Raw genomic sequence first — 11,745 nt, forward strand, 5'->3', positions numbered from 1 at the left:
TATGAAAAAATATCTCCAGCATTTATAATTTCACAAAGCAATACATCCGAGAACAAAGAGGATATGTTCTAAGAACCAACTCATTTTTCAAAGGATTCAAAACTGGTGGTAGAGAAATAGCAATGCAGAATCTAAGGGAGTACATTCTAGTTCATCAGACAATACTCATAATCTCTTATATTTGTATAGCACTTGACAATGTACAAAGTGCTTTCTGATTCATTATCACATCTGATTTTTGTCTTATCTCAACATGGACGATAAGGATATGTATATATGTGTATACATATGTGTATATATATGTGTGTGTATACATATGTGTATATATACATATGTGTATATGTATATGCACGTGTGTGTGTGTGTGTGTGTGTGTGCGTGTATCTTCTCTCTTCTTTTACAGACAAGAGAACTCTGGCAATATGACTCAGCCACAGTTCCCACTGCCAGCAAGTGGTGAGCTAGGAGTTAAAGCCTGGGCCACCTCATTCTAAATCCTATGTTCTTTCTAGAATATCCCAGGTCATTCTGAGCATCCCAGGAAATGGTCACACTTGGCATAGAAACACTGATATCCAGGTATATAGAGACTGAGTCCCAGGGTTGAGGCACCATTTTCTTTAAAATGTGCCCCATTTTCTTTAAAACTTCCCATCTGATTGATGGTGCCATTTCCTTTCCTCTGGAGCCCTGAAGAGAAGGGAGCTGTTAGTTTCCTTCAGAGATGATAACTCAGTGTGCTTTAAGTCAGTGCTCTATTTCTAGGGGGAGATAGCAGGCTGTCGAGGTTTCATGTTGAGCCCCTGCATAATTCTATGCCTCCTTGGTTTGTCTCAGTCTGCATTATTGGTGGCTGGCAGTTCTCACCTGCTTGGTGCCATGTTTAGGGTGTGGCTTCTTTAGGAGCCACTTGACAACTGTCCACTTGGAATGCAGAGCCTGCAAATTCAAGATTCTAGGAGAAGGAATATGTTCACCTCTGGGGAAGGTTCTTCTGTAGAAAATGACCTCATTAGCCTATCCTCAAACTGGCAAAGAAGACCAGCTCAGTGGACAGAAAAGCTGGATTTAGACCTTCAAAAGCAGTGCAGCTATTTTTACTACTATTTACTGAAGTGTAATATACATGCAGAGAAGCACACCATATCCCATCTACGCAGCTCCATGAATTTTCATACATTCATAAAACCAGAACCCAGATTAATAACATTAATGACACCCCCTCCCCTGCCCCCGTCCCCCTCCTGCTCTGTCCAGTTACTGCCCCTCTCGGTTAACTGCTGTCCTGACTTCCAACAGCAGAGGACCTCGCCTGGCCTGTGAGCTCTTGCAAAGTGAGGAGAGGCCATATTGATGACTTTTTCAAAAGATGAAACAGAATGACTTTGGATTCTTACAGACCGTGACAACAGTAATGATAGCAGCTCATATTTGCTGTGCCTTTGCTATGAGTCAGGCATTAGGCTCAGCATGTATTTAATTTTCACAGTAGCCCTGTGTGCTTGATGTCATTCCCATTGTGCAGTTGAGGAAACTGAGACTCAGGGAGAAAGGGCTTGCCCAAGGTCATGCAGTGAGTGACGGAAGCAGGATTCGAACCCGTGGAGCCTGGTCCCAGAGAACTTGGATCCTGGCCACTGCTTTGCCATCTTAGCTCACGAGAGCCTTCCTTTGGCTTCCAGATCGGCCATCGAGACTTTGATGTGGAGAAGCGTCTTCGAAGGGACCTCAAAAGGACTCATGCACTACTGTCAGACGTGCAGCTTCTTCTGGGGACCATGGAGGATGGCAAAGCATCAGTCAGCAAGGAGGAGCTAGAGAAAGTGCACAGCCAGGTGCGTGTCTTTGGGTCCCCTCAGAACTGGGCTTGGGAGGATGCTACAGCCAGCTGGGGAGGAATAGTTCTCCCTCCTAAGTGTGGGTGTGGCTGTGGTGCTGACCTGAGAATGCGGGGTGCTGCTGGGCCTGGTGAGTCACGTTGGAAGTGGTAGATGAGGAGGACGGGTTTATAAGTAACTGAGCAGTCCTGCATTCGGGGCTGAGGCAAAATGCGTCTGAATAGCTTGGGCAGATCTGGGCCCCGGAGTAGAATGGCTGAGTGCAGTGTGTGCTTGTGTTCCCATGTGCCCATGTTTGTATGTGCATGTGCGTGCATGCGTGTGTGCATTGACCACCAAGGCTGGGTACGAAACTAATAGTAATAGTACTAATAATGCAAAGCCTAATTCTAACAACAATAACAAGTAATAGTCGTTTGACTGCTTATTTGAATGCTGTCGATATCGGTCATGAAATGATGCTGATCACCAGCTATCACCTTCTGGAGCCCCCACCTATATGGGGTGTCACATTACTTTCTCAAGAGTGCTGTGGGAGTTGAAGGTCATCATCCCCATTTCACAAGTGAGATGACCCACCCAATGTCACACAGCTAGAAAGGGTCAGAGCCAGGATTTAAGCCTAGGTCTTTAGGCCCCACCATCCCTGGCTGCCTCAGAGAAGGACTCGAGCAGCAAGTTGGGGGGCAGATGGGAGGTGAGGCCAGGCCAGAGCCATGGACCTCAGGAGATGTGCTGATGTAGGCTGCGCCAGATGCAGTGTGGCCCAGGGTGGCAGATGCTAAGAGGTGTTAATGGGTCAGATCTCACAGGGTGGTGGGAGACTTGTGGGAGAGGTCCTAGAGTGGAATGATGTAGCAGGGACTCGATTTGGGAGGTTCAGAGCCCTTCTGGGGGTGCTGTGCCCATGCCTTTGGTCTTACCCCAAAGTCACACACCTCCCTCAGATAAACCCGTTGGTGCTGAATCTGGGTGTGGGGAGAGGGAAGGCGTTTCCCACTGCCTTCACCACCTCGCCTTCTCAGAGCCTTGCCATCCCTTCCTCCTTCCTTGATCTCCTTTCATGAGGCTTCAGACTTGCCGCATAACCGGGAGCTTTTTATCTTCACAGAATGTCCACAGAAACTCAGATAGGAATCCGTACTTTTTAGATTGACTCCTGAACTAAACTATACGCTTCCTTGAGGGCAGGGCTGTGTTTTATTCATGTCTGATGATGCCCATCCAGTCCATTTCACATCATAAATACTGAATAAAAATGCCTTCCTGTTGCATTCAGTTGACTCATACCCCTCTTTTGACAGATGAGGAAACCAGAGAAGAGAGACGGGGAGGAATTTGCTTGAGGTCACATAGCCAGTGAAAGGCAGAGCCAGGCCTGGAACCTGCACTTCCTGACCCCAGTGCTCTTCTCTCTGCCTTCTGGAGGAGCTCGTGACTGTCAGCAGGTCCGCAGAAAGGCAGAGGGAGGCAGCAGAGTCTAGCTCCAGGCTCCAGGAACCAGATCCAGAGCTTTGGCTGCTTCTTGTTTCTGGGGCCAGTTTCCTATTTGTTAAAAAAAGGATTTCGGGGAGAGATTATTAACTAAAGTAGAAAACCTTTCATTCTTTAACTAAATTCCAGACTTAATTCAGATTTCACCAGTTTGTCCATTAATGTCCTTTTCCTTTGCAGGATCCAACCCAGGGAATTACATGCATTTAGTTGTCATGCCTGTCCAGTCTCCTCTGGTCTGGAATGGTTTCTTAGTCTTACCTCAGTTTTGATGACCTTGACAGTTTTGAGGAGTCCTGGCCAGGTATCCCAGAAAGGGTCCCCCAGCTGGGTTTGTCTGATGTTTTTCTCATGACTAGATCGGGTTTATGAGTTTTCGTGCAGTGCTGTTAAAACAGAAGACATGTAAGAGCCCTTCTCTCTTTATGATTCTTCACAATTTCCTTCATCGGGTCACCCTCTTCTAGGGTGACCACCCATCCTGGCTTGTCCTGGACTGTCCTGGTTTTAGTTCTGTGTCTTGGGCAAGCCCTAAACCCCAGGTAAACCAGAACAGTTAGCCATTCTATTCTTCCTGTCTGGCTGGCCGTCCAGGTGGGTGGTACGCCCTGAGCCTCTTGATTTGCCTCATGTGGTCAGAGATGTCCATGCCCTCAGGAGCCAGGCATCCAGGGTGCATGCAGCCCCCAAAGCAGGGCGCCATGCTCTCTGCCGGTCTCTCACCAAAACATTCCCTGTGCCACAGCATCTAAGCCACCCCCCTTCCCCACAGGTAAATGTTCTTGAAATGGAGCCATGGTGAGCTTCTTTTTTTTTTTCTCCTTTTTTTAGTATTCATGAGAACTCTCCCTCTACTGGGTTAAAATGTGTGTTCTTGGAAAATGGTGTTATTTAATGAAGGCGCCTTGAGCTGAATCAAAGAGCTTCATTCTTCTGAAAGTCCTTCTTCCCTGTCTCTGCATCCGGCTCCTATCAAAGGGAATCCACAGCCTTGGCTTTCTGTTGCTGTTGTCATGGAAATTGTTATAAGGATGAGATCGCGAGGACCAGAGGTCAGGGTACAGTTGCTTTGGCTCCCAGCACACGTGTCCTGGATGCTGGAGTCAGAGCTAATCAAATAAAGCAGCGATGACATTGGGCATCGCCACACCTCTTCTCCAAAGTATGATATTTGTCCTTTACCTGAAGGCTCCAGGGACAGAGGCAGGAAGAGCAGACAGGATGTGGGAGGGAGAGGGAGCTAACTTTTTGCTGTTGGCTGCATCTTAAGTGCTTGGTATGGTGCTGAACAATTTCATTCATTCACTCTTTCATTCGTTCAGTAGTTACGCAGTACCTTACTGTGTGTCAGGCGATGTGATAGATCTAAGTATGTAAAGATTAGTAAAACAGGCCTGATGCCCTCCTTTGTGAAACTTACATTGGTAGTCAGCTAAAGTACCCTTGGGAGAAGGAGAAGCAGGCAGAGACCAGAACATGCGGGGCCTGGAAGGTTTAGATTTTATTCCAAAGGTGGCGAGAAGCCATTGGAAGATTTTGAACAGAGTATGACAATCCAGTGCACATGTTGGAGGGTCACTCTTCTGTGTGGAGAATGTGTTGAAGAGGAAATGATAGGGATGCCATTTGGAGGCTAGTGTACTCCTCCAGGTGAGGAGAAACGCTCACCTGGGTTATGTGGTGATGGAGATGGCCCCAGGGACAAATTTGGGATTGAAGTTGATGGGACTTGCACGTGGTCTGGGGCAGCAATAAGTTCATTATAAATAATCCTCACCAGGGAGATAATTCTATTTTTGACTGATTTTACTAATAAGGAAACAAGCTCTGAGAGAGAGAGTAATTTAGTAATTTACCCAAGGACACTAAGAAGTATATATCTGAAAGATGTGAATGCCAACGGTTTTGGACCCGTGCACTTGCTTTGCCTAATATGGATTTTGTTAACATTTTCAAGTACCTACTTTGTGCCAGGCTTTTCCTTGGTGCCTCGGAGTCCCCAAGCTTGGCTGCATATAATGTAGGCTCCATTTAAAAATCAGAGGTTTCTGGATCCCATCCCCAGAAAGTTTTTTATTTTGTTCTGTGTGTTAAATCTGAGTTGAGATCCAGGATCTACATTTTTAAACAGTCATATCAGGAGATTCTGATGCTAGTCTTGGGACCATCATTTGGGAATCACAGGCATCATTTATCTCTCAAAATACCCTTTCAAGTTCAGGGGCAACACGTTTATTTTGCAGACGAGAAAACTTACGGTAGGGTTATGTTAGTGTGACAGATCTTAGTTCAGTTGATTTTGAAATTAATTAAATTTTGAATGAAGAGAACTGGATCCAGCACTTAGTAATTTGGGGACCTTCAACAAGTGACGTGACCTCCCTGCGCCCTTTTCCTAAAACAGAGCTTTGTCATCATTCAGTATCCAAAGGACTTACTTGTAGGGGCTGACGAGGTCAAGTCAGAGAAGGCTTCAGAAACTTGACCACACGCTGCAGGCTTTACAGCTCCCTAACTATGGTGCTGAGTAACCTAGAGAAAGGTTTACTGTCTCAGAGCACGGATGAGGGACTGTGTTTGAATGCACCTATTAGAGAATTGCAGGCATTCAACAAATATTGATTTGGTCTCCACTCTGGGATGAATTCGAAGCCAGACTGCAGGGATGGGAGGAGACAACAAGGTCCCTGCTCTCGGGAGGTGGAGCTAGGTACAGATGATTGCCAAGCGGAGTAATGAGCTCTTTATTGGCGAAATGTCGGGGTTTAGCTAAAGAAGATGCCCTTACTTAAGTTTTGCATCTTAAGTTGAGGAGTTGGTGGCTTCAGCTGTCTCTTTAAAGATGGAAATGAATCGCTGGTTAGGTAAGACCTACACAGCCATTCTAGGAGGAGGCAACAGAGCGCAAAGGGGCGGAGGCATGTGGACACAGGAAGCATATTCCATCTTGCGTGAAATGCCTGGGGTAGGAGCAGAGAGGGTAAGTGAGGCTGGAGCCAGTTCATGGGCCTGGCTATGGAGTTTGAGCTTCATCCCAAGGGTGATAGGGAGCCACAGTGAGCTGCCAAGCAGAGCAGGGCATGGTCAGAGTGCTCCTAAAAAATGGTGGAATTCCAAGTCCAGGTGAAGCACTGATGGGCAGTCTGCCAGGCTCGCCCAGAGGCACGGGAAGTTCCTTGACACAGAGCATCTTCCAGAGTCCCTGCATTCTGCCCTTATGGACAGAAGAACCATTGCCCCACCATCTAGAATCCTGAGAAAATTATTTGGCTCTTTCTGCCCAGTTGACCTCCAGTTTGTCTTGGCTCTGTCACTTGAAGTTGATGATAAAACAGAAGACTCGTGGAGCAAGACAGAAGAAACACACCTCTTTGTGTTCAAAACCCTGCCTCTGCTACCTAGTTAGCTGTATGGTTTTGGACAAGTCACCCTGACTTTCAGAGCCTCCTTTTTCTCGCCTAAAAGGGGGAGACTTGATATTCTCAGCTTATTGGGCTGATAGAAAAAATCCTAGACCATGAATCTGAAACAGTTCTCTAAACTGAAAACTGCGAGTTGGTGATTTTAAAATGTAGAGCATCCCACTGGCTCCCTTGTCCCACACACTGGTGTCAGCTGCTGGAAGACTTTGGTTTCTGGGCACATGATTTTACAAGACTTGGTGAAACAGGTAGAGGCGGCGATGTGTGGGGTTATCTAATGACACCTGTTTTTTAGGAGCCAATTACTAATTAATTCCCATGGAACGTTTCCACTGGAAACAAACTAATCTGGAGACAGAAGCAATTCCAACAACCAAGATATATAATTGAGATAATCACCGTGCATAAATAACATCTGTGAGTAGCAGATGCTGGCACCTGGCTCCCAGGAAAGAATGGAAAATGTTATCTGCTCCCGGGCAGTGGTTACTTTCTATTTTTTTTTTCTTTTTTAAAACTTGATTCATGCCTTTGACTTTGGTCTCCTCCCCAAGGGAAATATGTTATTTGATTTTTGTTAAGTAGAGAAGAGTTTACACTGAACTCTCTAGTTGCTTAATTAATTCAGGCTGGGGGCTCTATTCACCCCTTCGTGCTGAGAACAAAGCTGTCACCTAGTCTCAGTCACTGTCCCCCTAGATAGCTCTTGAACCCATCCCCTCCTCCCTCCCCACTCTTATTACATACCACCTGTATCTCTAATTTGGAGTTCTCTCAAGTCTGCTGGCCTCTGGTCTTGTTCAAGCAAATCTTTCTGTCACCTGAACTTTGGAAACAGAATTTTAAAATTTAAATACAATCTTGGCTTTTTGTGTTTAAGATCCTTCAGTGGCTTCCCATTGCCCTCAGAATACAGTCCAGGTTCCTCAACTTGACCTTTAAGGATGCACAGTTAGCTCCTACCCTCCCGTTATCCCTGATCACCAGCTCAGAAGAGCTTAGGGTCCCTCACACCTGTTTCCACCTCTCCACCTTTGCCTTCTGCTAGACTCTTGTTTTTTCCCTCTGAAACTCTTCAGCTAATGAACATTTATCCTATGAACTTGGCTCTGGGTATTGTCTCTGGGAGCCATCTCTGACTCCCAGGGGATGGGTAAGGACCCTGCCTCTCTTCTCTCAAGATCTCCTGGATTTACCCCTAGAATTGTACATATCATTCTATCAAAGTTACTTCTTTTCTTGTCCGTTTCCCTCCTTTACCTTCTAGCACCTTCAGGGACTGGAATGAGTAAACATATTAAAAGACCTGTCTAAAATCGCAAAGGTGATAAGAGGTCCAGCTGGGATGCAAACCCACAGATTCTGACATCAGCATCTGGAAGTATAATAACCACCACCCTGAACCACCGATGCACCTCCTGTGGGCTCACTGCCATTTCTGGGCTTCCACATCCCCTCTAGAAGCCCCGGGAGCTCCTGTATATAGTCCCTTCCACGGGGATCCTGGCTCAGCTTCGGTGTTCACTCAGGTGGACCCAATAGGCCTGGTGTGTCTTCTACATGATGAACTCCCAGGGGTGGTTAGGTGACAATCTGAGGGACCTCCTCACTATTAGTGCACAGAAGACTGATAACCCTCAATCCATCTCCAGCGCCTTTAATAGAGACGTTTGTCACCAGGTGTCACCCATGCTTCTGTGAGACATTGAAAATAATGAATAAGCTCTGGAAGATGACCCCGATGGGAGTCTTTTGTGTGAGTGAGTACCTTCAGGACACTTCTCCCCGTCCAAGAACCCTAAAGACAGGTGGCCTAGATGTTTGATTTGAAGAGACTTCTTTTTTTTTTTTTAAGATTAGGTGGAGTGAATTGATTCAATATTAACATAACCTCTTGTCAGAGGAGATAAAGACTGAATTGTAATTGGGCGAAAACATGATTATCATGGGCCTGCTCACCCCACAAATATTGACACTTCCAAGGCTGTGATGAATAAAGTGGAAAAAGGCTGGTTTCATGGCTGGCAGGGAGTGCCAGCTAGGCATCTCCCCAGAGGGACCTGGTACTGTTGAGCTATGGAGGGCCTGGTCCCCAGAGCTGTGCAGCCACCCACAGGGTAAGAATAATCATCTTAGGAACAATAATGTTGATGGCAAGCAGCCATCGTCTACGCTGAGCCAAGCATGGGCGAGCACTTAGATGTCGTGACCTAAATTTATTGCCCCAAACGCACTCGAAGGTAGTGAACCGCATGACAGCAGGTGCCTTTCAGTTTGTATCAGTGTGTCTGCGTACAGGAAGTGCTTAATGAATGAGTAGTGCATGGGCTTTGACTCTACAGGAAGCAGCTAGTATCATGTCCATTTTATGCAGGAGGAAGCTCAGCATATAGGAAACTTGCCTACAGATTTTGGGGGAACAGGGATTTTAAAAAATCATTTATTTTGAATTTCAAACTTACAGAAAAGTTGCAAGAGTAATTGCAAAAGATTCTTATATATCCTTTCACCTAGATTCATCGATTTTTAACACTTTGCCTCATTTGCATTATCATTTTCTCTCTAAATTACATTTTCTGAATCATTTGAAAACAAGTTACAGACCCGATGCCCCTTTATCCTTATCAAAATCAGAAAATATAACATTGAAAAAGTACTGATTCCTGTTCCAGGGGTCAGCTAACTATGGCCGAAGAGCTAAATCTAGCCCACTTTCTTGTTTTACTCTTTCGTTTGCTTTTTTATTACAGCCTATGAGCTAAGGATGCTTTTCACATTTTTGAATGGCTACATTTGAAGTGGTTAGATAAGTATCTACATATATCCTTCAGTTTTGTCTCTTTGTCCACCCTAATTCAGTGTGACCTCATCTTAATTTATATCCTCATTCCATTCCATTATGAAGCTTCAAATATTTATTATCTGGCCATTGAACAAAAAGTTTAGGGACGCCTGTTCTTCTCTGCTGACTATTCAAATTTTGCCCCATTCATGTTCTTTGTAGCAATTTTTCTGTCTGTTCAGGATTGAACCTGGGATGCAAAACTGCTTGCATTCAGTTTTTATGACACCATAGATCCTTGGTCTTTCTTTGTATTTTACGACACTGGCACTTTTGGAGAGTTCAGGCCAATTATATCGTAGAATGTTCCTCTCTTTGGGTGAACTGGGATTTGAACCCCCATCTTTTTCACGTCAGAGCCTTTTAGATTTACGCAGGTCTGAGGGTATTCCCAGGACACGGGCATTCCAGTTTTATAACCAGAAAAGTCTCAGGCAAATGGGGATGAACTGGTCACTCTAAAGCCAGTGTCTCAAGTACTAAGTAATCTGAGGAAGATGAAAAGGCCCCCTGGCTTTTCAGTAAGGCTAGTTCTTACTGAATTAAAAGGTATCCTATATATTTAGGGGAGAGGGTGATGAACCAGACACCAACCTAGCAGCCTTTTCTTGATTGTCTGCTCGTGTTGCATTTTAGATGAATTGTCACCATCAGCATGCCCTGGCTTTGTGTCTTGCTTTTTTTTGCTCTATTTATGCATATGAGTTATACTGATATTATTATATGCAGTAGTTGATTCATTCTCCTTGCCATTTTATGAGACTATACCACTATTTATTCATTTTGTTATTGATACACATGTATGTTGACTCTAGATTTCACTTATTCTGAATAGAGCCACTGTGAACATTTTTCACATGTTGTGTTATTAGGGGGCACAAGTGTGTGCATTTCTGTAGGGTGTATATCTGGAAGCGTGGTATCTCTGAATCATGGTACATGTGTTTCTTTAACAGTAGTATATACTGCCAAATGGTTTTCCAAAGTGTCTGTAGACATGTACACTCCTGCCAGTGGAATAAGAGAGTTCAATGTGAGTATGTCAGTGAAAGAACATCCAGCCTATAGAGGAGTTTTATAAGAGCCAAAATTTGAGAACATGCCTGGAAATAAAATATCAATGGATTTAGAAAATACTCTGGAGAATGGTAGTTTTGCAGTTTCTTTTATGCATTTAGAATCAAAAGAGAAAACGTGAGGAAAGTACATGAAATTCATCGGTGGTAGATTGAGGGGCAGGAGAAAGCAAAGTGGGGACATCTCTAGGACTGGAAAAAAAGCGAAACGGAGAACTATATACTTCTTGCACGTTAGTGGGTACAGGATAGTTAATAATTAACCTTTACAGCACATAGAGGTGGTACACGGGGAACAAGGTAACAATGAGGGGTGCTGTGGTCTTGTGCTCTGGTGCCTACGGTTGTGCCTTCGAGGGATAGGAAAAGAAAATTGCTCTGACATTTCAAAGGTATATGTTACCCTAGATGTGTGAGAACAATGGATAGAGCTCACTTAAGGTAAAGATTAACCTCTGCTAAGGAAGCTATAGGCCTGGGACATGACTACCTGCCCAGTGAGGAAATTGTGATCAGACCATCCTGTGTGGTTACTTTTGGTCACAGAGTTGGTCTGGCCTGCCATGTGACCTCCCTTGTGCTTGTCAGGTTTGTTACTTAGCCCCTTTTTCATTCACACATAGAATATGAGTAGCAGTGTTCTGGTTCAGTGAAAATTGTAGTGCAGGATGGTGGGACCACCTTACCTGTGGGTCAGGCCAGGCCTCTCGATCCAGCCCCAGTAGGCGGTCAGTTCCAAGTGGGGGCTTCAGGGCTTTCTTTTGTAAAGTGAGAAAGATTTAAACTATCTTGATGCTTTTCAGGTAGGGATGAGTGTGTGCGTGTGTGTGTTTGTGCATGTTTTCTTTTTCACAAAAGAACCCCCCGATTAAAGGGAAATCTCATGAGAACCCCCTTTGTGCTGATCATTCTCTGGCTGGGACTTGATGGGGCTTCCCTCACTTATACCAAAGTATCCTTCTGTCATATTTGAAGAAGGGGATCCTCTTGGGGACCTGGGGTATGCTGATCAAGTCTGTGATCAGTCTTCCCATCCAGGTAATCTCCTGCTGCAGGGAAGGGTCCTGCACCCG

At 45.1% G+C, this 11,745-nt stretch overlaps 1 protein-coding gene across 1 annotated transcript in view; it reads left to right on the forward strand.

Annotated features, from left to right (window-relative positions):
* The window catches only part of MYO18B (myosin XVIIIB), a 228,518-nt gene that overhangs the window by 132,928 nt on the left and 83,845 nt on the right, over window positions 1–11,745 (forward strand). The window contains exon 33 of the mRNA XM_006904961.1: window positions 1,683–1,835. Within this exon, the coding sequence (XP_006905023.1) occupies window positions 1,683–1,835 (153 nt within the window). The remainder of the gene's footprint in view (window positions 1–1,682; window positions 1,836–11,745) is intronic.

Source organism: Pteropus alecto, unplaced genomic scaffold (genome assembly GCF_000325575.1).
Source record: "Pteropus alecto unplaced genomic scaffold, ASM32557v1 scaffold190, whole genome shotgun sequence".
Lineage (NCBI taxonomy): Eukaryota > Metazoa > Chordata > Mammalia > Chiroptera > Pteropodidae > Pteropus > Pteropus alecto.